At 59.3% G+C, this 23,614-nt stretch overlaps 10 protein-coding genes across 10 annotated transcripts; 4 read left to right on the top strand and 6 right to left on the bottom strand.

Annotated features, from left to right (window-relative positions):
* Nucleotides 1–483: 483 nt before the first annotated feature.
* On the top strand, nucleotides 484–2,879 carry MYCTH_2055845 (uncharacterized protein; the record flags this gene model as incomplete). Its single annotated transcript, XM_003658683.1, has 6 exons — nucleotides 484–715; nucleotides 806–946; nucleotides 1,087–1,294; nucleotides 1,370–1,579; nucleotides 1,673–2,498; nucleotides 2,589–2,879. 6 exons carry the CDS (start codon nucleotides 484–486, stop codon nucleotides 2,877–2,879), a joined length of 1,908 nt encoding a protein of 635 aa, XP_003658731.1.
* A 391-nt stretch (nucleotides 2,880–3,270) lies between these two features.
* MYCTH_2294860 (uncharacterized protein) lies at nucleotides 3,271–5,584 on the bottom strand. Its single transcript, XM_003658682.1, has 2 exons — nucleotides 5,119–5,584; nucleotides 3,271–5,026 (listed from the first exon to the last, which is right to left on the bottom strand). Exons 1-2 carry the CDS (start codon nucleotides 5,425–5,427, stop codon nucleotides 3,668–3,670), a joined length of 1,668 nt encoding a protein of 555 aa, XP_003658730.1. The 5' UTR covers nucleotides 5,428–5,584; the 3' UTR covers nucleotides 3,271–3,667.
* Nucleotides 5,585–6,888: 1,304 nt separating this feature from the next.
* On the top strand, nucleotides 6,889–8,245 carry MYCTH_2294858 (uncharacterized protein). Its single transcript, XM_003658681.1, has one exon. The coding sequence runs from the start codon at nucleotides 7,313–7,315 to the stop codon at nucleotides 8,087–8,089; it is 777 nt and encodes a 258-aa protein (XP_003658729.1). The 5' UTR covers nucleotides 6,889–7,312; the 3' UTR covers nucleotides 8,090–8,245.
* On the bottom strand, nucleotides 8,246–10,013 carry MYCTH_2294854 (uncharacterized protein). The gene is made up of 3 exons (XM_003658680.1): nucleotides 9,924–10,013; nucleotides 9,645–9,872; nucleotides 8,246–9,594 (listed from the first exon to the last, which is right to left on the bottom strand). The coding sequence occupies exons 2-3, from the start codon at nucleotides 9,767–9,769 to the stop codon at nucleotides 8,403–8,405; spliced, it is 1,317 nt and encodes a 438-aa protein (XP_003658728.1). The 5' UTR covers nucleotides 9,770–9,872; nucleotides 9,924–10,013; the 3' UTR covers nucleotides 8,246–8,402.
* Nucleotides 10,014–10,087: 74 nt separating this feature from the next.
* MYCTH_98907 (uncharacterized protein) lies at nucleotides 10,088–12,037 on the bottom strand (the record flags this gene model as incomplete). The annotated part of the gene is made up of 4 exons (XM_003658679.1): nucleotides 10,088–10,119; nucleotides 10,177–11,243; nucleotides 11,320–11,479; nucleotides 11,791–12,037. The coding sequence occupies 4 exons, from the start codon at nucleotides 12,035–12,037 to the stop codon at nucleotides 10,088–10,090; spliced, it is 1,506 nt and encodes a 501-aa protein (XP_003658727.1).
* Nucleotides 12,038–12,844: 807 nt separating this feature from the next.
* Nucleotides 12,845–14,687, top strand: MYCTH_2294852 (uncharacterized protein). The gene has a single exon (XM_003658678.1). It carries the CDS (start codon nucleotides 13,002–13,004, stop codon nucleotides 14,448–14,450), a length of 1,449 nt encoding a protein of 482 aa, XP_003658726.1. The 5' UTR covers nucleotides 12,845–13,001; the 3' UTR covers nucleotides 14,451–14,687.
* A 1,027-nt stretch (nucleotides 14,688–15,714) lies between these two features.
* MYCTH_2294851 (uncharacterized protein) lies at nucleotides 15,715–16,627 on the bottom strand. Its single transcript, XM_003658677.1, has 2 exons — nucleotides 16,227–16,627; nucleotides 15,715–16,162 (listed from the first exon to the last, which is right to left on the bottom strand). Exons 1-2 carry the CDS (start codon nucleotides 16,401–16,403, stop codon nucleotides 15,806–15,808), a joined length of 534 nt encoding a protein of 177 aa, XP_003658725.1. The 5' UTR covers nucleotides 16,404–16,627; the 3' UTR covers nucleotides 15,715–15,805.
* An 874-nt stretch (nucleotides 16,628–17,501) lies between these two features.
* MYCTH_2294846 (uncharacterized protein) lies at nucleotides 17,502–19,718 on the top strand. The gene is made up of 4 exons (XM_003658676.1): nucleotides 17,502–17,952; nucleotides 18,018–18,929; nucleotides 19,030–19,204; nucleotides 19,268–19,718. Exons 1-4 carry the CDS (start codon nucleotides 17,704–17,706, stop codon nucleotides 19,597–19,599), a joined length of 1,668 nt encoding a protein of 555 aa, XP_003658724.1. The 5' UTR covers nucleotides 17,502–17,703; the 3' UTR covers nucleotides 19,600–19,718.
* On the bottom strand, nucleotides 19,719–20,978 carry MYCTH_2294844 (uncharacterized protein). The gene has a single exon (XM_003658675.1). The coding sequence runs from the start codon at nucleotides 20,905–20,907 to the stop codon at nucleotides 19,837–19,839; it is 1,071 nt and encodes a 356-aa protein (XP_003658723.1). The 5' UTR covers nucleotides 20,908–20,978; the 3' UTR covers nucleotides 19,719–19,836.
* Nucleotides 20,979–21,324: 346 nt separating this feature from the next.
* MYCTH_2294840 (uncharacterized protein) lies at nucleotides 21,325–23,207 on the bottom strand. The gene is made up of 4 exons (XM_003658674.1): nucleotides 23,100–23,207; nucleotides 22,456–22,936; nucleotides 22,005–22,378; nucleotides 21,325–21,938 (listed from the first exon to the last, which is right to left on the bottom strand). The coding sequence occupies exons 2-4, from the start codon at nucleotides 22,934–22,936 to the stop codon at nucleotides 21,726–21,728; spliced, it is 1,068 nt and encodes a 355-aa protein (XP_003658722.1). The 5' UTR covers nucleotides 23,100–23,207; the 3' UTR covers nucleotides 21,325–21,725.
* Between the last annotated feature and the right edge of the window lie 407 nt (nucleotides 23,208–23,614).

Genomic DNA, 23,614 nt, shown 5'->3' with positions numbered 1-23,614 from the left:
GGATGTAGAGGCAGGGCGTCCGCTGATAAGCAGACCATGTCTCCCCTCTTGACTCTCTCTCAAGACGACCACCAATTTTCCTGACTCGCAGCGGACTGGCCCTGCCCGACTAGTCGTCGCCTTACACGGCTCACCAGAACTCGAGGCTCGGCACGGTTGGCGCCAGGAAGCCATGAGCCGTCCGCGCGTGCGCCCTCGAGCACGACTTTGTCGAAACAAAAAGCTGAATAAGCCCACTCCTATCACTGATCCCGATCGTCCGGATCCCGCTGGAGGAAACCGGTCGAGAGACTATCGCAATATATGAATACGGCTAGCTTCAATCCCATCTCAGGCCTGCGGTCGCAGCTAGGCGGCTCAGGAAGCAGCCAAGTTAAACGATAAAAGATCCAGACCTAACTCTAAACCTAACCCCTAACCCCCCAAACGCATTAAGTAATTAGGGGAAAGGAGCCAACGATGCACTTCTCGCGCGACCTCGAGATGGCCAACCTGCGGGCCAAGGAAGAGTCTCTGGGCCAGAGCAGCATCCTGAGCATCCGGGGCCCGTCCTCCTTTGGGGGTCGCAGCGGAATAGTAGACGAAGAGGAAGAAGAAGCGGTGCACCCCTTCCGCCGCTGGCTGGACTCGTTCCGCCGCGACCCCGGCCTGCACGTCACGCCCCCGTCTGTGTTGAACACAACGGCCGCCGCCGCCGCGGCGGCGGCACAGGGAGGTAGGAGGCACCGTAGTCGTCGGCGGCGGCCGGGGGATCGCCAGGGGGGACGGGAGGATGAGGAGGAAGAAGAGGAAGAAGACGAGAGAGGTGGGGTTCCGCGCGGCCGCGGACGCGGGCGCGGGCACTACTTCGATCTGCACGCTGCGAACGTCGGGACCGCGAACACCCTATTGTCGAGGGAGTTGAAAGGGCGACATCTGCAGATGATCGCTATCGGAGGTTCTATCGGTAGGTGTTCTCGCCCCTCCCCCCTACCCCCGGAGAACAGGAAACGAAGACGAGGAAGGGGGGAGGGTTTGATGGTGTTGGCTGTGGTTTGTCTTGTCGTCATGCAAGCATAAGACCGTGCTAACCGGCGGCTCGACAAGGCACCGGGTTGTTTGTCGCGAGTGGGAAAGCGCTCAATACCGGCGGCCCTGCCTCTCTCCTCATCGCGTACCTCTTTATCGGCTGCATGCTGTACTGCACCATCCAAGCCCTGGGCGAGCTCGCCGTGACCTTCCCCGTGGCCGGCTCCTTTTCGGCCTACTCGACTCGCTTCCTCGACCCGGCATGGGGGTTCACTATGGGATGGAAGTGAGTTGGCCCCTGGGAATCAAGAGGGGAGAACATTGTTTGGGGCAAGTTGTTTTAACGTTTTCCTGATCACAGTTACGCCCTGCAGTGGCTGGTAGTTCTTCCGCTCGAGATCATCGCCGCCTCCATCACGGTTGGCTACTGGAACAGGAATCTCAATCCGTCCATCTTTATCACCATCTTTCTCTTCGCCATCGTCGTTATCAACCTCTTTGGTGTTAAAGGCTACGGTGAAGCCGAGTTCGTCTTTGCCATCGTCAAGATCACCGCCATCATCGGTTTCATGTAAGTTTGTTACTCCCCCCCCCCCCCTTCCCCCTCTTCCTCCCCTGCCTATCCCAACGCAACGCATAACCGTTGCTAATATCCGTCAACTAGCCTGCTCGGCATCGTCATCAACATCGGCGGCTTCCCCGACGATGGCTACATCGGCGGGCGGTACTGGCACGACCCGGGCGCCTTCAACAACGGTTTCAAGGGCCTCTGCGCTGTCTTTGTGACGGCGGCGTTCGCCTTCACGGGCACGGAGCTGGTCGGGCTGGCCGCCGCCGAGACGGCCAATCCGCGCCGGTCGCTCCCGACGGCTATCAAGCAGGTCTTCTGGCGTATCACGCTCTTCTACATCGCCTCGCTGACCCTCATCGGCCTGCTGGTGCCGCACTCGCACCCGCGCCTGCTCGGCGCCAAGTCGGCCGCCGACGCGTCCGCCTCGCCCTTCGTCATCGCCATCGAGTCGGCCGGCATCGCCGTCCTGCCCGGCGTCATGAACAGCGTCGTGCTGATCGCCGTCATCTCGGTCGGCAACAGCGCCGTGTTCGGCTCGTCGCGCACGCTGGCCGCGCTGGCCGACCAGCGGCAGGCGCCCGCCATCCTGGGCTACGTCGACCGCCGCGGGCGCCCGCTGGTGGCCATCCTGGTCGCCTCGGCCGTCGGCCTGCTGGGCTACCTGGCCGACCTGGACCAGGAGCCGGACGTGCTCAACTGGCTGCTCGCCGTCTCCGGCCTGTCGTCCCTCTTCACCTGGGGCTCCATCTGCCTGGCCCACATCCGCTTCCGCAAGGCCTGGCGGGCCAAGGGGAGGAGCCTCGGCGAGCTCGCCTTCCGCTCCCAGGTCGGCGTCGCCGGCTCCTGGCTCGGCCTGATCCTCAACGTGCTCGTCCTGCTGGCCCAGTTCTGGACCGCCGCCTGGCCCCTCCCACACCCGGTCTCACCCTCCTCCTCCTCCTCACCATCCTCCGCATCGTCCTCCAACAAGGCGCAGACCCTGGGCGCTACCGGCGGAGATGGCGGCCAGCTGGTGGCGACGGGCGACGGCGGGATGAACGGCGGCGGCGCGGCGGCCGTGCCCCTCGACTCGCCCAGGGACGTGGCGCAAAACTTTTTCCTGCAGTACCTGTGTGCACCCATCGTGTTCGCCTTCTACATCGCGTACAAGCTCTGGTACCGCACCCGGATCGTCCGCATCGACGAGATGGACGTCGACACGGGCAGGAGGGAGTTCAACCTGCCCATCCTGATCTCGCGAGAGCTCGACGAGAGGCGGGCGATGCCCAGGTGGAAGAGGCTGTACAGATTCTTGTGTTAGTTGGAGTTTGCGTGGGCCTTTCTTTTTCTTTGCTTTTTTTTTTTTTTTTTTTTTGTTTGGGGGGGGGGGGGGGGCGTTGGTTTGGAAACGCGATTTATGGGGACGGACGATCTCCAGATCAACGGAGTAACATATATCTCTGTGTGAGGGCGGGTGGCAAGCTTGATGTATATGGCTTTGATACGTGTGGTTATGTATATATACCCCGGGGCTACGTCTCCGAACGAAGCTTTGAAGTGTGAAAATAGTCCTCAAGGTGGTTGCTGGCTTGACATTTGACTTGGTTAACATACGGTGAAAGTGACGAGAATAGAGTAAACATGCAGTAGTCTGCTTGGCGTGATTGCTCAACACCGCAGTACTGGGGAAAAAAAAAAAAAAGGAAGGGGGGGGGGGGGGGAACGGGGGGATAGATACAGTGGCAGCCCGTATATTGGCACGCTAGGAAACTAAAATCAGCACCACATCTTTCCGGAACCCAGCACCGACCTGCCAACAGCTCCGGTGGTCCCCAAACTCAAATTGGTGTTTGGTAATACATACATACACAGCCTCATAGACCAACAAAAAGGCTACCCGCCAACCTGATCGCTCTAGCAATCAGAATGATAAAAAGAAAAGAAAATACTATCTGCACAAGGGCAGAACATCAACGTCACTCATCAGTAGCCATCCTGGCACTCTGTCCTGCAATCTTTTGAGCAGAGGGCGCGGCCGGGTCTTTTTTGTGTTTTTTTCTTTTTGTTTCCGACAAGTCCTCGGAAAAGAGGAGGAAGAGCGGGTCTTATTCAGAAATCCCAAAAGTTGTCCGACTTGGTCGGCGGGCCTCGAACACCCTTCCTGGTAGTCGGCAGAGGCTCCTCGTCATCCTCGCCGTGGAGCCAGCCGCGGGTGGTGCCCTTCCTGCCGCCCATGCCGTCGCCGGCGATGGCGATGCCCCGCTCGGTGGGCGGCCGCTTGGCGTTGGGGTCGTCGTTCTCCTTGCGCGACAGGGGCGACTCGTCGTACGGCGTCCAGCTGCTCTCCATCATGCGCACCGCCTTCTTGCGATCCTCGGGCAGCTTGGCGGGCTCGGGGGGCGCGGCGTGGTGAGGCGATTCGTCCGTCATTTCAAAGTGCGGCTCGAAATCCTTGTGGCGGTCCTTGAGGTTGGTGATCTTGCCGAGCGGAACCGGCGCGGGCTCGGGCGAAGCGCCGTCTTCGGGGTGCAGCCGGTTATCGTAGAGGTGCAGGCCCTCGTTGTGCATGGCGCCGCGGGGCGCCCGGTTGGTGTTGCGGGGCACCTCGCGCTCCGGGCCGTCGTCGATCAGCTCGAAGTGAGCCTCGGCGTCCCGACGTGGCTTAGCTGCCTGCGCGTTCGGAGCAGGCGTGTTCTCGAGAAGCTCGTTGTCGGGCCCCCAGTGGCGGATGTCGCGGGCGCGATGCCCTCCGCGCAGGGCCACGGGCTTCTGCGGGGTCGTGAAGTCGTCAAACGACCAGCTGCTCCCATGGATGCTCTTCCTCTCCGGGCCGGGCTTGGTGGCGGGCTTGGGAGCGGGAGGTTCTGGGTTCTCGGAGCCGTCATCAAACTCGAAGTGCTGGTACTTCTTGGGGTCCGGGCGCACGACCCGTTCTGACGGCTTGCGCTCGGGAGTCTCGGCAGGGGGGTTATCGTTCTCGTCGGCATCGAAGATGCGCATTGGCGTGAAGTGCTTTCCCGCGCCAATCTTGGGCGCAATGGCCTTGCTCGGGGACTGCGAGCGCTCGCGGCCGCTGCTGGGAGAGGCGGGGTCCTCGACGGGCTCGTCGCCCAGGATCTCGGTGAAGGACCGCTGGCGGGGTCTCCTGCCCGCATAGGGCGAGATGACGCCCTCGGGGTTGCTCTCGAGCTCCTCGCGCGGGGCGAACAAGTCGAGGGACGCATGCGGGTCGCGCATCGCGTTGGTACTGCCGCGCGAGCGGGTGGGCTGAGCCTCGGCGGGAGCGGCCGCAGCGCCGTCTCCCTTGGCGCATTTGGCGATGAGGTTGATCTGCTCCTTGCTGTCGCGGATCGGCCAGTTGGCGCCGGACCTCCCAATGACTTCGAGCTGCTTCAGAAGGGCGCCCTGGTCCCAGCTCTGCCGGATCTGTGTGATCTTGCCGTCGCCATTGAAGGTCACGATGTGGGTCTGCAGGGGAGGCGCGGCGTGCGTTAGCGAAACCAGCAGCGTGGTCCAAACCGGATGCGGAACATAGCCGTTTGCGAACTCTGTATACTCACCACGGCGATGTGAACGGTGCGGTCGGCCAGGAAGTTGTCGTCCAGTCCCGGAAGGTAAGGGCCGCCGCTGGTGACAAACTCGAGGGTCGTGTCGACCTCGAGAGCGAGAGCATGGTGGTTCTCGATGGCGAAGAGGGGGTCCTGCTTGAGCTTCTTGATCTTGTTGCGCACCGAGGACAAGTGTTTGATAATGTCAGTCGCGCCGGCGAAGCTGGTCGTGGTGGTGACGTAGTGCAGCGACGCATCGTCGGCGAGCGACGACGAGTTTGGCGAGGCAAGGAACTGCTTGTAAGCGGCCTGCAGCGCCATGGTGGAAGGGGATTTATGTTTTTCTCGTGCGGGAAGTTCGGCTGCAACTGTGACAGGAACGGCTCCCGAGCGAGACAGGACGGGTACGCTTGGTCGAAGAAACGAAGAAAAGAAATCTGGGCAAGAAGGGTGCGAAGAAGCCGGTAAGAACAGGCCGAAAACGAGAGCGGGTCCCCTGGTTGCAGCGGCGGCCGGGATGAAGGGTCGAATGCAACGGGAAGGGGTCAACGCGATGCATCTCTTCCCTGGCTTGGCAGGTCCAGAAGGCCGGTTGAAGTTGCACTTTGCCTTATTTACGGACTACGTGTAGCAGGCCCTCACTAGCGCCTCCTTAGTGTAAACAAAAGACTGGCCCGCCGTATCCAGGTTGGTCTTGTTTACAAACTAGGTAGTATTGACGTGTAGAGTGAGGGATGGAGGAGCTGGTGCGCCTTCAAGTCGACGTCACTGCTTTCATCAAAGTTAACCCTGCCACCCCGCCAGCTGAAAGAGGAAGGGCCGTCTAGTTTCAGCGAGGTCCGGTTTGAGCTCGAAGATTGACTGCAAGAAATATAAGGAACAACAGCTACATGCTGTGTACAGTATTGTACGGATTACGCGCTGCAAGAATGGGAAGAATCAACTCACCTGAACTAATGCAGGTGCACCAGACTGGGCGCAGTGCAGGCTGCAGTCACTTTCTCTCGATCCTGGTGGGGCCATTTCGCATTGCGGATCAAAGCCCCGCAAAATGCTCTGTTTCAGGATGAGCCACCCCATGCCGCCGCTCACCGCAAAAGCAGGGGTTCAGCCGTTCCAGGCCGGCACTACCTAATCTATCTTGGCTAGTTATAACTAGGGTAGGAAGATGGTCTTGGCCTCTGTCACCAGAATAGAATGTACGAGTACATACCACCACACATCGCACACACCCTGGCACCAAAGACTTGTTCACAAACTGCGAAAGTGCTATGGAGCACAAACACGGGTCAACAGATGAATTCTCGTGCGTTCAGGACGGCCGCAGCAAGCAGGACATGCACCTGCCGCCGTACGTGAAAAAAAAAAAAATCCTAGAGCCGACCAAGAGCACCTTCGTCAAATGCAGCCGCATACGAAAAAAACATAGAGGGAAGGAAGGCAGTCGAATAACTAATACGTCACCTTCGTATGTGCGGCTCGCTCTAAACGGTAGGTAGCCGTCCGGGAAAAGAATAACCATGGTACACTAGGCGAGGGCATGGTTGTCTTCTGGATCCGCGGATCGCCTGAACCAGGCGGTCGGAATGGGAGAGTGCACCTGTACGCCTTGGCTGCGTGGCACGGCCAAACAGGGCTGGGTACGGATTCGTACATACTGTATACGTCATGTCAGTCGGACTGAGAAACCTTGTTTCAGGTAAAGCGGGCAGCATACATGTCGATTAACGTGCATCCCGTTTCGCTTCCGGCCAAGTCGTCGTAATCTTAACGTCTGTCAGGGGTACGGCAGCCGTAGCAGGGCGGCATCGTCTTGGTCTCTCTCTCTCTCTCTCTCTCTCTCTCCGTGATGTTCTGTCTCACATCTCCTGCTTTTGTATACAAGTATATCAACCCAGTTTCCTCTTCGCGCTCCTAGTTCGTGACAGTATTGCTCTCATCCGTGTCTTACCATCCTCACGAGACGGGGCGATCTACGACCAAACTCGAGGCCCATGGACTCTCAGACGCAAGCTCTGGGTGCCTACCAACGGTCGGACCAAACCATCTGTTCCCACAGTGTCATACCGACTGACCAAACCGCGGGTTTCCCCACCATCATCCTCACTCCATTGGCGCGAGGCGCACGGGGAGAATAACAAGGGAAAGAAGAAGGAGCAGAAGAAGAAGAAAAAGCAAGCACCGCCTCTTAGTTAGTAGGCCCAGGATGCTCGTCAATGGGCGACCACCACCACCACCACCACCACCTCCTCCTCCTCCTCCTCCACCACCACCACCACCACCTACATCAGAACCACCTACATCAGAAGCAGCCGCGCCCGCGATCCGGGCCCCGTGCCGCAGGCCGCAACTGCACACCCGCAAGAACCACGACACCTACAACGGAATCCTCCACATCCCCCGGTCCACGCACGTACAGACCATGATCGCCACCACCACCACCACCACCACCGAGCGCTCCCGGTCGTACCTCGTCACCCTCCACTACCCCGCCAACCGCGCCTGCGAACTCCGCCGCTCCGACGCCGACGTCCTCGCCCTCAGGCGCGGGCTCGCCACCGCCGGGTGTGCCGCCGCCGTCCCCCGGACAAGAAGAGAGAGAAGCGGCAGCGGCAGCGGCAGCGGTGCCGGTGCCGATGGCGAGAGTAGTGATAGGAGTAGGAGCAGGAGCAGGAGTAGGAGTAGGAGTAGGAGCAGTAGCGGGAGCGGGAGCGGGGGCGGGGGCGGGAGGAAGAAGAGTCGGGAAGCTATCGCGACAAGAGCAGCGACAGTAACGACGGCGGCGGCGGGGGGATGCGCTTGCTCGTGCTCGTGCTCCTGCTGCCGCTGTCCGTGCGGCTCGGAGGGAGCGGATGCGAGGTTGGCGAGGGAGGTCAACGACCTGCTTCGGGAGGCGCTGCACAAGGTCGGCAAGGGGAACGGGCCTGTCAGACCGGTGATAGAGCGGTTCCTGAGGAGGAGGATCGAGGATTGTGGTGGGTGATGACGAGCCATCGTGGGGACACTACGGGGAAGTTAGTCGGAGAACATATCAGAAACTAGTTGCAAAATTTAATGTTTAGTCACGGTTAACGGCGGAAACAGATGTAGGAACACAGACAGCGAAGCTGGATGCGATACTCAAGATCCCAGGTCGGAAACGAGACATAGCGAGAGATAAGGACGTAGATCCCTGGGAAGAAAGGGGGGGAGCAGATATTTACAATGGTATTGCTAATTAGCCATCAAACATACAGCCATGGCATTGTCGAATATACAGAAAAACAAGGGCTGCCTAACGACTCCAACCGTTACCGTCACCCCATCCCGACTGCCGACGCGGCCTTTTCCAACTGTTTCAGCACGACAATGATGTTTTCCGTCATTGTCGGCAAGGGGTCGTACACGCCCGCAAAGTTCGCCCGCAGAATCCCCTGCGCGATACCCGCGCATGCCCGGGAATCCTCGAACAAGCACGGCTGCACCCTCCGTTGACCATCGCCATGCACTTGCTGCTGCTGCTGCTTCTGTTGCAACCCGTGAATGGCCGGTCTCCCCTGCCCGTGCTCAATCCAAGCCCGTACGGCAGGTTCCTGCATCGGCTCCCCCGACTCGTCCTCCCCGTCCAGGTACACCACACTGCTCTCATCCTCTCCTCCTGCTTGCCATTGCTCACTGCCATTCCCTCCTCCCTTTACTCGCCCTGAAGCAGAGGAAGAACTGCAGGTAGAAGAAGAAGAGCTGGTTGGAGAAGCCCTATTCACGATCCCCCATCCCCAGACCCCCAGCACTGCATGGCAGACCGCGACGCCCCAAAAATCTTGGAGGGTTCCCTTGGGAAATGCTCTCGCGGCCTTCAATACCTGCGCTGCATGCCACATGGCCCGCCTGGCATCTGCCGAGCCCGCCCAGCCACGTAGGGCCGGGTAGACGCGGCGGGCCTGGTCCTCTCCCTCCTTTCCGGAGAAGAGCTGGAGTTCGGGGAGTGGGGCGTGCAGATTAAAGAGAAGGAAGTGGAAGAGGAGTAAGAGAAGAGGGAAAAAGTCTCGTAGCAGCGTGGGATGCCTGGTCCTGTAAATCTGAAGGTGCTGATGAAAAGATTTTAGTTGCGTCGTCAGCTCGGCGCGACGTGAGTCGAGGAGGAGGGAGGTTGTGTTGGAGTGTGCGTTGGCGGTAACCGTGGGGCCATATATAGATGCAAGTTGGCGGTATTCCCAGATGAGGGACCAGAAGGCGTGGAGGAAGATTGATATCGCAAAGGGCATGTCGAGGCGGGGGATGTGGTTGGAGAGAGCGTTGAAGTCACGAAAAAGATCCCCGAGGCACGGTGGGCGGGCGCTGTTGGCACCCAACTCAATATACCGAGCCTTGAACTCCTCCGCACTCCGTGCAAACCAGAGATCCCTGGAGTAGGGCAGGGGGAGGGTCAATTCGGCGTAGGACATGGAGGGATTGTTGAGCTGCGTCATGGACACTTGGGCGTCGCGCAGATAGGCGTGGAAAATGAGTCTGGGAAAGTTAGAGACGCCGGGGAAAGTGGGAGGGAACTCTCAATGTACCTCTTCCAAGACTCGAGCTGATGCCACTTCTTCCACTTCTCTTCCAGCACCTGGCCCTTGTCGGACGGGTGGATGACGATGTCTGGGTAGGCTGACCTCCCGAACCTTCCCCTGTAGCGCATCATCTTCGAGGGGGGGTCAGCTTAGCACAAACCGGGGGGAGAGAGAGAGAGAGAGAGAGAGAGAGAGAGACGGAATCGTGTCTTACCGCGATCGGTATCGTCAAATCTGGTACCCAAGTTAGCTAATTCCAGGAAGGCCGTCTGCGAGGAGTCTTACGGCACTCGGCAATCTCCATTTTCCGCCTATTGCCGCTCCAGAGCCCGACGTCCTGAAGCAGCACCAAGGCTTGAACTTTGCTGATCTCGGTGATGGACCTGTTATTTTCCTCAAACTGAAAACACGATGATTAGGAACTCTCAGCTTGCTTCAAGTTCGGCTAGCTAGTGACTTACCCTCTCCGGGATAGCAGTGCCTGTTCCAGTCAGTCAACCGCTGCTACCGCACCTATGGATTCGCTGCGAAGACTCACGTATCGCCTCCTGCAGGGCAAGACCAAATCGGCGAAAAGCGGGGACGGCGGTCAGGACAGCACCGGAGGCGGCAGCGACGGCGAGCCACTCTGGCCACTGACTATTGAGTGAGAAGGAGCCGTAGTGAATCCACGACGAGACTTGACACATGTGGGCAGCCAAGAAGATGTTGATCCACGAATCAATGGTATCAGTTGCCGGGAAGGACGACGCGACGCGGTTCGCCATGCTGGTTTCGCGACAGGTACTCAAGACGATGGCGAGAATCTTATCCCTGCACGAGGGGCGGAGCGCTTCCTTGGCCACACGTCTTCCCGCTGCTCGATTCTCGTGAATCTTGGTGCTGTTTGCGTCGGCGAATGGAAGAGGCAGGTTCGGTTGCTCAGTGAAGCGGCTGTCTGTCGTTCCTGGCGTCCATCTCCACGGAGACTCGGTCCAAATCTTGGCCAACGTCGAGCGCATCTCGGTCATGCCGACGGGGTCCTCTGGGTTGGCCACCTGTGTCGACATATCTGAGGGAGGGTCGGGTATCCAGTAGTTGAGCATGTTGAAATCGAACTCGTTAAAATCGAGGTTGACATCGTCATAGAAGTCCAACATTGGCCCCTGGGATTCTGATGATTTGATGGGGCTGCCCAAAGACTGGTCGTACAAGACGTCGCGTAGGAAGTCCGGGAATTGAGCCCTGGCTGCCTCTTCCTGCCCGACATACTGCAGATCGCCGCCGGGATGGGATCGGATGCTACCAAAGTTGCTCTGAGATGTCGGACCCGAGGGCGCTCCCACAGTGTGGAATTCAGCACCTTTATCGTACGCAGCGTACGCAGGGGTGCCAGTACCATCTTTACCGTCCTCGGGACTAGCAGACTGGACATATGGAAAGGAGGTCGAGCCTACGGGGATCGGATCTTCTGCCTGCCCGAGGCTAGACGAGACAGAACAGCACGATTCAGGGGTCGACTCGGTGTGCCCCACGCGGTTTGCGGAGAGATGGGCCATGTACGCAGCCGCGTCCTCTGAGACAGGAATCTCGCAGGCCAGCCCGCGGTTCTTGCAGCGCGTGCATCTGGACTGGCTGGTCAGCAAGGGTACTAGTGCAAGCCAGACGGGGAGGCAGGACTTGCGGTTTGACTTCTTCGCACTTCACCCTCGCCTTTGCGCAAGCGGTACAGGCCTGTCCTACCCGGCTCGCCGATGGATCCGAGTTGATGCGCCTGCGTTTACTGCCATTGCCATCCTGATGGTTGGCACGGTGGCGCTTGAGGAGGTCGGCTCGGGCGAATGCCTTGGAACACACCTGTCCTAGAGTTAGTCGGGGGGATATTGTGACGATGGTGGAGAGTGACCCGCATCACAGGCGAAGCGCTTTCCAAGCGTATGGGATGCAATGTGTCTCTGGTTGTGGTCAGCAATCAGTCGAGTCGGGAACAATTGCTTATCCTTTGACGGAGTCTGCTCACCTGGAGATGCTCGGGGCGAGAATAGCGACCTCGAAGATCTGGGTCAGCTGGGCTTCTCCCCCCCCCCGGCTTTCTTTCTTTTCTTTTGCGGGAAAAACAAACAAACAAAAAAAAAAAAGGAGAAGCGGGGTTAACATTGATGAGGTAACCTACGAAGACAATCTGCGCATTGGTAGAGAGGTTGTGTTCGGTTGTGATCACCGGGTAGGTTTCGAGCACCTCGTTGCTCCGGCACGCTCGAGGCCAAGGACGTAGTTGGAAACCTAGAGGCCGACGCCGGGCTCGAGGTAACAGCGAGGGGACTGTGGGCACTGGTGATGCCCGGGAGCGTTTGCGAAGCCGGTTTCTGCGGCTGTGACGAGGGGTCTGGATGGATGAGGTACCCGATAGGGCTGGCCATGGCGATGGCGCAGCGAGGGCGCTTCCCAGTAACTAGGTAACGTTACCTAGTGGGTGCAGGTTGGCTGCCGAGGAATTTGGGCAAGGCGGTGGTGCAGAGCGAGTGCTCTCGGCGCTTCCAGGCTGAACCAGGCAGCCCAAGACCTTTTGAATCCGTGGTGGCAGTTGCACACTCTCTAGGTAGTCGCTTGCACCCGTTTCCAAGACCAAGGAAGTCACCATGGAAGCGGGTGGTGCCCTGTAAGTTACGTTCGCCTCTAGTGCAGCTAGCCCATGCCCTACACTGCCTGGACGCCAATATTCTCGAAATGCATGTCGCGAGAAACTAATGGTTGAAGGTTGCGTTTGGAAGATGGCTAGAGCCTCAGATTTTCCTACAAAGTCACGTACTCCGTAGGCCAGGAGGGAGCATGACGTACACATGTGTATGTAGTCTGTACATGCGGTCCATACATTGCGTTACGTATCTGACGTTACCTCATACCTAACGTATGAAAAATACCGCAATCAGGCAAGTGCGAAGGGAAAATATGCATGACAGGTACGTATTACAGACATGCTTTGGGTACAAACGTGTACTAACGTGGAAAGGCTGTAACCGCATCATAGCTCGAACGCGTAAGGAAGGTACATACATACATACACGCAGTACGGTACTAAAACCAGAACCCTGCCTGACAGGCTAGGACGACCCTGCTGGCTTGCGCAATCCTTCCATTGAACTCGAACGCTCGGTGGGCTTGGCGTTCCCTTTTTAAGAGACCGGTCTCCGCCCCTCTGTGCTCCTGATTCACCACAGCTCCACTCAAAAAAATTAAACGGCGTTCTGTTTACGGGTCTTTCCCGTCTAGGAGGAGATCGACTTGAGCTACCTACCCTGGGATAATTATTGCAGGGGCGGGCACTCTCGCCGACGCGCCCCACGCCGCAGCATGCTTCGAAGGTGCCATGTCGGCGGCGCCGCCATGACCAAGCTCCGCCGGGGGCTCGTCAGCCTCCCGCTGCGGACCCTGTCGTTCCCGGCCGTGCGCGCCCTGCTCGTCTGCGGCTTCCTCTGGCTGCTCGCCTTCACCTACGGCCGACTCTTCCTGTGGCGCGACCCCCACAGTGCCTACTTCCGCTCCGAAGGCGTCTACGACCTCGACTACTCGGCCGCTCGCCAGGCCGAAGCCCGCGCCTTTCTCCAACAAGTCAGCGCCGAGGTTACCGCCGACACAAAGGCCCACGGCGGCGCCGGCAAGACCAACGCTGATGGAGCTGCTGCGCCCGAACCACGGCCCAAGGCGGGCCCCACCCCGGTCGTGTGCGCCGCCTTCGCGACCGTCCGACGCGACGGCGATGTCGCCCGCCAGTACCTGGCCGACGCCGTGGGATCGATGCTGGCCGGCCTCGACCCGCGCGAGCGCGCCGCCATTCACGTCAAGCTGCTCTTCGCCAACACGGACCCCGCGCAGCACCCGGATTGGAAGGCCCCGTGGGTGGACGCCCTGATCGATGACGCGTCCGGGTACCGAGGCCTGACGGACCTGGAGCGGGCCGGGCTGCGCAAGGCCGAGGAAGAGCGCGACGTGCAGCTCAAGGGCAATTTCGACTACCTGTACCTCCTCGAGCGCTGCCTCAAGGACACCGACGCGCCCTTCATCGCCGTGTTCGAGGACGACATCATCTTCTCGGCCGACTGGGCCGCGCGCACCCTGCGGGGGCTGCAGTACCTCGTGCGCGACCACCAGAAGGCCGAGGGGGACAAGGACTGGCTGTACATGCGCCTGTTCTACACCGAGACGCACCTCGGCTGGGCCGCCGAGCACGACTGGTGGTACAACCACCTGCCGCTCACTCTGGTCATGGCCGCCGCCGGCTCCGCCCTCGTCCTCGTGCTCCTGCGCCTCGCGGGCTGCGGGCCCCGGCTGCGGCTCGACTGGGCCACCATCGCCGTCGTCTCGCTGGTCGTCGCCCCCGGCTTCACGGCCCTCGCCTTCATGGCGGGCAAGCACAACCTCCCGCTGCCGGGCTACAGCCTCCACCACAACGTCCCGTTCGGCCCGCCCGACTCCGCGCTGGCGGCGGGCGTCGCGCCCATGGACAAGAACGCGTGCTGCACCCAAGCCATCGTCTTCCACCGGCCCGCCCTGCCCGCCCTGATCAAGAACCTCCGGAAGCGAGAGCGGGGCCAGACGGACTCCATGATTGAGGAGTACTGCGACGCCACGGGCTTCAAGAGGTTCGCGCTGCGCGAGCAGGCCGTCCAGCATGTGGGCTTGGTCAGCAGCCGGGGCATGCGGGTAGTCGACGCAAAGAGCGTGTGGGCGTTTTGGTTCGAGGCGAATAAGCCTGCGGCCGTGGAGAAGTCTCATCGCAAGATGCTCGAGGAGATCGACTGGGCCATGTTCGATAGACTAGCCGCCGGTGGATAAGCCGTCTGCCGGTTGTTGCATTCAATAAAGTTGCGTGTCGGCATCCGCGTCTGCTCTCCGCTTTCTCGGGGGTTACGACGCTTTGCTGTTTCTATACCGCCCTCGATATTTCCTTTTTTTTTTTTTTTCCCCCGACGCTCCACCGTCAATGAAACCACCGTCACTGCGCGTCTCGATGTCGCGGTTGCTTTACGACAAACCAGGGTTGACCACGCCCACTGAGCGATCTTTTGGTACGTTTGAGTTCCAGACCACTGCCAGGTTGGCTGCTGCTTATCGGATGCTAGCTAGCCTGTAGCAGACGGCCTCTACGAGAACGTTTTCTCATCATGCCGATACCCAAAGAGAGCGTTGGAAATCGAAATCGCCTAGTGCTATGATCTTAGCCGGCAGGCGAACTCCTTCGGTTCTCTTCAAACATCCAGGGAATATCCTTCTTTTCCCCTCTCTCGTTAGGCGGGATGTTCGCACGTTGCTAGCGTGGCTTGGATATCCCCCCAATCCAAACAAGTCACCTCGTAATCATCCTAACGCATTTTCTCACCAGATCTCTTTGCTGACATGGGAGCTTACACCCAAGCTGGGGAATCATATGCCGGCAACCCCCGTATCCTCTCGCAATGGCAGGGGTGGGACGCCGTACCGAGCAACCCAACCTCTCTGGAATATCGTGCATATAACTCACACTGCGGACCTGCCAGAGGCAATGCAACACCAAGCCATTACCAAGTCCAATACATGAGATAACTTTTTGTTTTGTTTTGTTTTAGTAGGCGTGTTGGGGGAGAAGGGGAAACGGCAAACTCGGGGCTCTTTCGGCCCCCGTAGGGTATGCCTGGATCACGAGCTGTTACAGAAGCTCCCCGATAACAACCTCGTCTGCGAGCTCTCCATACCCCTTATTACCCCCTCGGCTGCGCTGAGTATCAGCAATGGCATGATATGTGCATTGTCCAAGATACTATATGCTGCAACCCAACATACCATAGAGGTACTCTCAAGCAGCCAGTGGTCACTGAGCTCTACGACTCCTCCCCTCTTGATTGCACGTGGAGGAACCGTACTTCCTCTCCGTCTACTTGTTTACTTGTTGCTCCGTACCTCGCAACTTTGCAGCCAGTGGATGCGAGACTGCCAAAGGAGAATCAGTACCAATGATCCTGTGATCTGGTAGGTACGACGTTGTGGTGCACATGGTAAGCCTCACGGAACAGCAGGGGAGAAGATCTAGCAGGCAGATGGCGAGGGGTTATCATGCGACCCGCTAACCGATGGGCACGTCGGGGGCTTTGAATTTCCATTCGGCGGCAGTTTCCAGAACTGTCCGCGCCTCCACTACCCCTTAAGAAAAAACTTTACGGCTGACTGGTTCCCTGGAAGTTCACACTCTGGCTCCGTTGACCGGCGGCCTCCTTGTCAAGCTGGACGTTCTTGTCCAACTTCTTCTGCTCCTCGGCCAGTTTCGCGGCCGTGTCCTTGCCCTTGGCGGCCTCGATCTGCAGCGCGAGGACCTGCAGCTGCAGCTTCAACACCTTGTTCTTGATCTTGCCGTTCTGGAGCGCCTGGCCGTCGGTCGTCTTGGTGCCTCCGGCAGCCTTGATGGCTTCGTTGAAGCCTCCGGCTTTTGTCTCGGCCGCCTCGGCCGTCTTGCGTGCCGCCTTGAGGATTTCGAGATCCTCGTCGCTGACGGAAGCCAAATTGGACGTGTCGATCTGACAACGTTAGCGGCAAGGAGCAACGCGGTGGGCAAGTTGGGGGGGGGGGGGGGATGCATACTGGGAACTTGGCGTTCACTTCGGCCAGGGCATTGCCGGCAACGCCGTCCGAGACCTGAAATTCCGAGTAGTCCTGGACGGAAAGAACTCCCCGCTTGACTGTGCGGTCCACGCTGCCGGTTGGGAGCGCGAAGGAGGAGGCGAGGAGGGAGAAGAGGACCGCGGCCTTGAAATACATTGTGACGGTATTGATGGAGATGGAGGTGGTGACCTTCGAGAGAAAGACAGACAAGCCGCAAGTGAAGAAGAAAAAAACAGCCCAGCTGTTGAGAGTTGAAGGATTGAAAAGGAAGAAGGTAGAGAAGCTGAGCCGATGGAAGTGGTTGATGAGGTGTGAGAAAGGAGCAATCTTTTTCTGGCTCCGCGGCCACCTTAAGTAGGCATATTGATCCCGAGTGAGCCGTTTCCCTCAGGGGCCTAAAGCAGACAGGCGCCCAGAGTGATTAGCGAAACGCCCTGGCCGTAAAAGAGAGAATCCAATTGAGATCTGACGATCGCTAAGCGACCCAAGACGGAGGAAAACAGACATGGTTTCCCTGTCTCAGCCGAGAGCAGGAAGCTATACTGAAGACTGAAGCGCGAAGCGATGTTTGGAGCTTGTCGCAGCGGGTAGCGGTTTCGATCCGATGTGCTTCACCCCCCTGCTCTTGCCCCTGAGGGTCTGCGCCTCAAAACTCCGAGACGGAGCAGCTGAAACGACGGAAACTACCGATCGAGACGACAGCGATCCAAGGCGAAGAGAAAGAGACGAGATGGTAGATTATGTCATCGAATACACAACAACTCGGCAATTTCGGTCCATTCTTCAAGTTGTTTCGTTTTAAGTTGTTTCCAGGATCGAGGGATTGCCAACTCCGCTGTGCCTCCCCTGGGTACAAACGAGCCTGACTTGCAACCGAGACACATGATTCCTGCTACATTCGAATCAGACAGTGATTGTTATATCCGAGGTTATCATCGAATCTCAATGGTGTTGAGAATGTTGCGATAGAGCCAGGCGATAGCAAGAACCAGCAGCGGGGAAGCGAGAAGACACTAATGTCTTAAAGAGGAGGAACAAGAATGGATCTTATCAGGTTGGTTGAGATCTCAGTGCCAGCGCGGTGGTTTGCGCTTTCCCTGTCTGTTTTAGCGGCCGCAAGCATGGTGAGCCTGCTGACCTTCCCCGCATTATTACCCCCGGACTCGTCGCGGAAGCCCGGACAGGGCCGATGCTAACCTGACAACCCGAGTGGAAAGCCGTCACCGACCTGCCGCGAGCCGATAAGAAGAAGCCGCTCGGAAAAGCCGACGCCAGCCATCGCCGGATACGTAAAATGCATAGACCCAATCGGCCTCCACAAGGAGGATGATGGCTTAGTGCCTCGGGATGTAACAAAGCCCGGGACAAGGTTTCCCATCAAACGCGTGAGATGAAGCCGGTCGATTGAAGAGCTGCTTCTGCTATCTGCCTAGTTGTATGTACTCTAACACCCACGATGCCGTATCCGTCAACCTTTCCGCCGCTCGATATTCCTGAAGCGGTAGATCTCTGGACGCTCCTCCTCGGCGACAGGCATAGGGACTTCCCCGTCACCAAGGAGATTCTAACATGCGGCGAAACCGGCCGTTCGTACACCTGGGCCGATCTGCGCAGCGCCTCCATCGAGTTTGGCAAGGGACTGAAGGCACTCTGGGAATGGAAGAAGGGCGATGTGCTGGCGTTTTATACGCCCAACTCGATTGACGTATCTTGCACTCCGAGACTGGCCCCTCCTGAGCGTGTTCATGACAGTTAACACCCCTTTCACAGACCCCCATCCTCACGCTGGGCGCACTCTGGGCTGGCGGCACCGTATCCCCCGCCAATCCCCTCTACACCGTCGACGAGTTGGCCTTCCAGCTCCGCGACTCCGGCGCCAAGGGCCTCGTCACCCAGCCCGCCCACCTTGCCACGGCCCTGGCGGCTGCTCAGAAAGCCAACCTGCCACCCGACCGCATCCTCCTCCTCGGTCCGAACCGCGATCCCAGCGGCCGCATCCGCCACTTCACCAGCATCCGCAGCCCCGGCTCCGCCGGCCACGACGACGCCAGGCCTCCCATCCACCCGCGCACCGACCTCGCCTTTCTCGTCTACAGCTCCGGCACCACGGGTCTGCCCAAGGGCGTCTGCCTGACCCACCGCAACATGGTGTCCAACGTTCTGCAGGCGAGCTACGTCGAGGGCAGCCAGTGGCGGAGCCGGGGCGGGCCGGACGGCCAGGGCGACAAGCAGCTGGGCGTGCTGCCCTTCTTCCACATCTACGGCCTGACCTGCGGCGTGCTCATGTCGGTGTACGAGGGCTGGCAGCTGGTGGTGCTGGAGCGCTTCGACATGGAGCGCGCCCTGCGCGCCATCGAGCGCTATCGCATCACCTTCGCCTACGTCCCGCCCCCCGTCGTCCTGGCCTTCAGCAAGCACCCGGCCGTGGACGGCTACGACCTGACCTCGCTCAAGGTGTTGCACTCGGGCGCCGCCCCGCTGACGAGGGAGCTGACCGAGGCCGTGTGGAACCGCCTGCGCGTGCCGGTGAAGCAGGGGTTCGGCCTGTCCGAGACGAGCGCCGTCGTGTGCTGCCAGGTGGTAGATGAGTGGGCAAAGTTCATGGGGTCCGTCGGGAAGCTGATGCCGAACATGGAGGCCAAGATTGTGGGAGAGGACGGGAGAGAGGTGGCAGACGGAGAAGTGAGCCTTTTTCTATGACACACCCTTCCTAACCCCCCCCCCCCCCAAACGGCTCCCTCCTTAAGATAGGTACATTTACTGACGTCACCTGCTGTGAAAGGAGGGAGAGTTGTGGCTGAAAGGACCCAACGTGTTTCCCGGATACTTCAAGAACCCAGAGCGCACCAAGGAGGCTTTCTCGCCCGACGGCTTCTTCAAGACGGGGGATGTCTTCAGGCGAGATAAGTATGGGAACTTCTACTGCGTGGACCGGCTCAAGGAGCTCATCAAATACAGTGAGTTAAAACGCCCGGGTCTCTCGTGACGCTCCCGTCGCTCACCGTCCCCGTCTTATCTAGATGGCTACCCCGTCCCACCGGCCGAACTAGAAGGGGTGTTGATAAGCCACCGGGAGGTGGCGGATGCCTGCGTCATTGGAGTTGAGGACGCTGCCAAGGCCACCGAGGTACCCCGGGCGTACGTCGTCCTGCGCGACGGCGTGAAGGCTAGCGAGACCAAGGCACAGGAGCTTGCGGACTGGGTGGCAACCCAAGTCGCTCCCCACAAGAAACTCCGCGGTGGCATACGGTTCGTCGACCAGGTGCCCAAGTCGCCGAGCGGCAAGGTGCTGAGGAGGATAATGCGGGAACGGGCGAAGGAGGAGCAACGGCGCTCGGGTGCCAAGTTGTGACGCGCCGAGACCAGACATCTCTCTCTCTCTCTCTCGGGGCTGTAACAATGGAACATCACCATTGACTGAATGTAGGGAAGAGATAGTCTATTAATCATGGGAGTCCATCTATCGTCTATTGATCGTATACTCTCACACATTGTATATGATACAAAGATACAAGCCTTCGCGCAAGATGCGATGCAAAGGTCTCCTTCCAAAAAAGTATCACGCGCCTCCTCCTTTTTTTTTGCCCCCTTAACCCATCCTCTCGGCCTCTTCCATCAGCTTCTCCACGCTGAACCGCGTGTCTCCCTTGCCGAACCATTCCAGCAGCCGCCGCCTCTCCTCGGCCCGCTCCTTGCCCGCCTCTCCGCCGGACCCGTCCCAGCCGCCATAGAACCTCTGCAGGCACATGACCAGCCACTGCGCGTCGGCGACCTTGACCCCCCTGTCCTCGAGGACGGTGCCCTGCATGAGGACGACGCCGGGCTGCCCGGCCGCCGCCCCGTCCCCGTCGCCGCCGCCGCGGTCCATGAGGTCCTTGTAGTGCGTCACGGTGGTGTGGGGCGCCGCGAACTCGCCGCGGGCCTTGTACTCGGCCAGCTGGGTGAAGAGGACGGTGGCGCTGCGCGTGGGCGGGTCCCAGGTCCACTGCAGGAAGTGCATCTCGGCGCCCTGCTCCGGGTGCGGGACGGGCAGGACGAACTGCGGGTGCGTGCGCGCCATCGCCTCCATGGCGGCGAAGGTGGCCGCCGGGATGACGGCGCAGAGCGAGTTGGGCCGCGCCGCGTGGCGCAGCCGCCAGATGGCCGTCAGCTCCGCCTGCGGCAGCGCCGACGCCTTGGGGAGGTCGAGGATCTCGGAGAGCGGCTTTAGCCCGGTGGGCGACGAAGATGATTTTCGTGGTTGTTGCTGTTGCTGCTGCTGCTGCTGTTGTTGTTGTTCTTGACTTGGCTGGGTGGCTGTTGATGAGGACGCAGACTGCGGCGGCGGCGGCGATGATGATGATGATGATGGCGGTGGGGGTGCTTGTGCGCCGGGTGTTGCGCCGCGTAGAGGAGCGGTGACGGTGTCGGTCTCTTTGCGCAGGTTCTTGATCTTGTCGGCGTAGGCCGCCCTCAGGGATTCGATATCTGGGTGGCCTTCCTCGCGGGCCTTACGGTCGAGCTTCTCTCGATACTTTTCGATAACGTTGCGCGGTTGCTGCGTTGTCGCGAGGAAGCGCACGTCGTGAACCTGGGCCCAGCGCCGCTGGTTCGAGGCGTGCAGGACCCGCGGCTGGCAGCTGAGGAGATGCCGCAGCGCCGGTACGCGAGCGGCGGCCATTTTGTTCGTCAACCGCGGGCAGGCGATCTTCAAGAGGATGTCGGAGATGAGACGAGGTTCGGCGAATTGGATAAGAAAATGATACCCGTAACAAACATTGAATCTCAACCCTAACCCTTGTCATTTGGATCTACACTAAAGCTCCATCTCTCCCCGCGGGGAAGGGTAAACCGAATAACGTAATAACTGCGTAAGCGGGGAGCCTTGACGGCTCGGCGGCAGCGGCTGAAATGACCCTTATTATCAGCGTAGACTTGGTACCATAACAAGGAATCGTCGGCATACGTGGTCGACGATCCCTTAAAATGGTACCAAGTTAGGTTACACGGCATTACGGATACTTCCCTCTCCCGCCTTACTTTTAACCCACGAGGACCTTCCCCGCCTTTGAACACCTTGGAGCGATCTGTTCCTTTCCCAACAGCGGATTCTTCTTGATTCAAACAGTTCTCGTTGGACTAGATCGTTGCGCCATCTTAAAGTGACTTTCCATTAACACCCACGCTGCTATCTATAAGAGCTGTCCGATTTACACGGCAAGGAAACGCTAAAGAAGCCATGGGATACAGCGGCACTGAACGACCGCAACCTGCCCGCTCCAGCGCGGCGAATTAGTCGTTGGGGAATACGTCAACCAAGTTGGTCCAAAGCCAACTCCTCGACTAAGCCCTGATCATCATCCGCCCTTCCGCCTTCTTCTGTTGAAGAGGCCTACTCCCTGGCAAGAAATTCCTCCCAATCAGGATGCCCGCTCACTGTGGCACCACATTTTCCATCTCCCTCAACATGGCCTCCTCAATCATTCCAATTCCCGCAACTTAGGCGTTGACGGGCTTGAAAACCCACCGCTCCGTGTTCTCGGGGAAGGGCACACCGAGCTCAAACAGCTTGGTGATAACGGCTGCGAAATCCCTGAAGAACAGGTCGTTGTCGGCAGCGTACTTCTGAACCCACTCCTTGAACTTCTTGTCCTGGACGAGCGCCATGTCGGCCGGCAGCATCATGAGCGACTTGGTCTTCTTGTCCTCGTACTGTTTCCCGGCGTTAGAGACCTGCTCCCTTCGAACCCTTCACGAAACTCGATCGAGCTGACTCACCTGCTTGGGGCCGTTCCACTTCTTCCACTGCCACTTCTCGTCAAGCAGCAGCTTGTAGTAGTCGTTGGTCAGGACGGTGGGCGAGAAGGTCCAGGGGCCAGAGTAGCCGGAGCGGTCGGTGTGGCAGCGGCCGAGAGCGTGCGCGCCAGCCAGAGCAACAATCTCCTGGTCGTTGAAGCCCATGCGATAGAAGATGTTGCGCAGGTGGTCCTGGCCCTGGGCGGCATCAGGGAGGCGGCCGTCGGGGGTGCAGGCGGAGACATCCTTGTCCTGGCGGCCGGGGCGGAAGGGAATCTGGGGGCCCAGCATCTCCTGGATGGCGCAGACGCCAGCGAGGATCCAGAGATCAGAGTAAGAAATCCAAGGGAACTTCTCTGTGATTGTATGTCAGTCGATCGGAGATTTCCTTTTTCTTTTTTTTGGTTTGACGATCAATCGTCGCGGGACTTACGCTTCACAGGCTCAAGGAAATCCCGCGCAGCCTTCAGGCCGGCGTTGGCGCCGTGATCGGCCTCCGGAGAGAAGCGCATGGTGGCGCCGTTGCTGCCGCCGGTGCCGGTCTCCTTGTCATAGGTGCCGCTGGCGTGCCAGGCGAGACGCAGCAGCACAGGGCCATAGCTGCCATCGTCATAATCCGAGTTCTCCTCGAGGCGGTTCGCAATCTCGTTGTACACGGCCTGGTAGTCCTCGTACTTGGGCTTGAAGACCTGGGGAGTGGCCGAGCTCTGGTTGTTCAGGAAGTACCAGCCACCGGCACCGGCAGCGGCGGCACCGGCAGCCCAGATCCACGCCGACGAGCTGCTCTTCGGAGCAGGCTCCGACGAGTAGAAGCGACGGCCAGCCTGGCGGAATGCCACCCGGGGAGCGGCGGCGAAGGCGGGCCGGGCCGAGGTGCGCAGGGCGCGGGTGAAGGTGCGAGTTGCAGTCGCCATCTGTGGTGTTGCGAAAACGCGATGTCAGATGAGGTGTGCTCCCAATGTGGGTTTGCAGGGTGTGGGAGGGGGATATCTTGAGATGGCGCGATCGCTGATCGCTGATAAGGCGAGGGAGCTGTGATGTGATGATGCGAGGGGGAAAACGGCAGGGGTTGCTCACCTCGAAGCACCGGATATCTCGATATTTAAAGGATTCGGCAGAAGGAGAAGAAAATGGTCCGAAACCGCTGGCCACCGGAGAAGGCGTGCGATGGGGTGGGCGATGCGTAATCAGAAGAAAAACGGAGGTGGACGGTACGGGATATCCTTCGGCTCGTTCGCGGAAAATGGGCGAGTGGAATCAAATCGAAAAACCGATATAGGCGGATCCTGAGTGGTCAATTGCAAGCCCATAAGGTGGGTCTTCTACAGTGTGAGACAGGCCAAGGATCGCGGCGGTCCGCGAAACTTCGACGTGACGGATACTCCTGGATCCATCTTCTCGTGGCGGGCAGCGCACGCGGCCCCAGGATATAGCAGACGGAGCCCACCGGGACGGCGCGCCGAGACGTTCATGACGGAGCCGAGTATTCTCCGAGGAGAGCCGAGCAGCAAGGCCCCAGAAGGACGAGCGTCACATTTCTAGAGCCTCATTTTTTGCCTCTCGGCCCACGCAGTATCAGGTATGACTAGCAT

Source organism: Thermothelomyces thermophilus, chromosome 1 (assembly GCF_000226095.1).
Source record: "Thermothelomyces thermophilus ATCC 42464 chromosome 1, complete sequence".
Taxonomy (NCBI): domain Eukaryota; kingdom Fungi; phylum Ascomycota; class Sordariomycetes; order Sordariales; family Chaetomiaceae; genus Thermothelomyces; species Thermothelomyces thermophilus.
The sequence above is the reverse complement of the archived record's forward strand: the minus strand, read 5'-3'. Positions and strand labels throughout refer to the sequence as shown.

Bases quoted from the DNA above. Each gene is read 5' to 3' on its own strand.
- MYCTH_2294860 (XM_003658682.1), bottom strand. From the start codon at position 5,427: ATGGCGCTGCAGGCCGCTTACAAGCAGTTCCTTGCCTCGCCAAACTCG. The intron at 5,027-5,118 runs GTGAGTATACAG...CCTCCCCTGCAG, and splicing joins GCACCGTTCACATCGCCGTG to ACCCACATCGTGACCTTCAA.
- MYCTH_2294858 (XM_003658681.1), top strand. From the start codon at position 7,313: ATGCTCGTCAATGGGCGACCACCACCACCACCACCACCACCTCCTCCT.
- MYCTH_2294854 (XM_003658680.1), bottom strand. From the start codon at position 9,769: ATGATGCGCTACAGGGGAAGGTTCGGGAGGTCAGCCTACCCAGACATC. The intron at 9,595-9,644 runs GTACATTGAGAG...TAACTTTCCCAG, and splicing joins CAGCTCGAGTCTTGGAAGAG to ACTCATTTTCCACGCCTATC.
- MYCTH_2294852 (XM_003658678.1), top strand. From the start codon at position 13,002: ATGACCAAGCTCCGCCGGGGGCTCGTCAGCCTCCCGCTGCGGACCCTG.
- MYCTH_2294851 (XM_003658677.1), bottom strand. From the start codon at position 16,403: ATGTATTTCAAGGCCGCGGTCCTCTTCTCCCTCCTCGCCTCCTCCTTC. The intron at 16,163-16,226 runs GTATGCATCCCC...TAACGTTGTCAG, and splicing joins AAGTGAACGCCAAGTTCCCA to ATCGACACGTCCAATTTGGC.
- MYCTH_2294846 (XM_003658676.1), top strand. From the start codon at position 17,704: ATGCCGTATCCGTCAACCTTTCCGCCGCTCGATATTCCTGAAGCGGTA. The intron at 17,953-18,017 runs GTATCTTGCACT...CCCCTTTCACAG, and splicing joins ATACGCCCAACTCGATTGAC to ACCCCCATCCTCACGCTGGG. The intron at 19,205-19,267 runs GTGAGTTAAAAC...CGTCTTATCTAG, and splicing joins CAAGGAGCTCATCAAATACA to ATGGCTACCCCGTCCCACCG.
- MYCTH_2294844 (XM_003658675.1), bottom strand. From the start codon at position 20,907: ATGGCCGCCGCTCGCGTACCGGCGCTGCGGCATCTCCTCAGCTGCCAG.
- MYCTH_2294840 (XM_003658674.1), bottom strand. From the start codon at position 22,936: ATGGCGACTGCAACTCGCACCTTCACCCGCGCCCTGCGCACCTCGGCC. The intron at 22,379-22,455 runs GTAAGTCCCGCG...ATACAATCACAG, and splicing joins TTTCCTTGAGCCTGTGAAGC to AGAAGTTCCCTTGGATTTCT. The intron at 21,939-22,004 runs GTGAGTCAGCTC...GCCGGGAAACAG, and splicing joins AGTGGAACGGCCCCAAGCAG to TACGAGGACAAGAAGACCAA.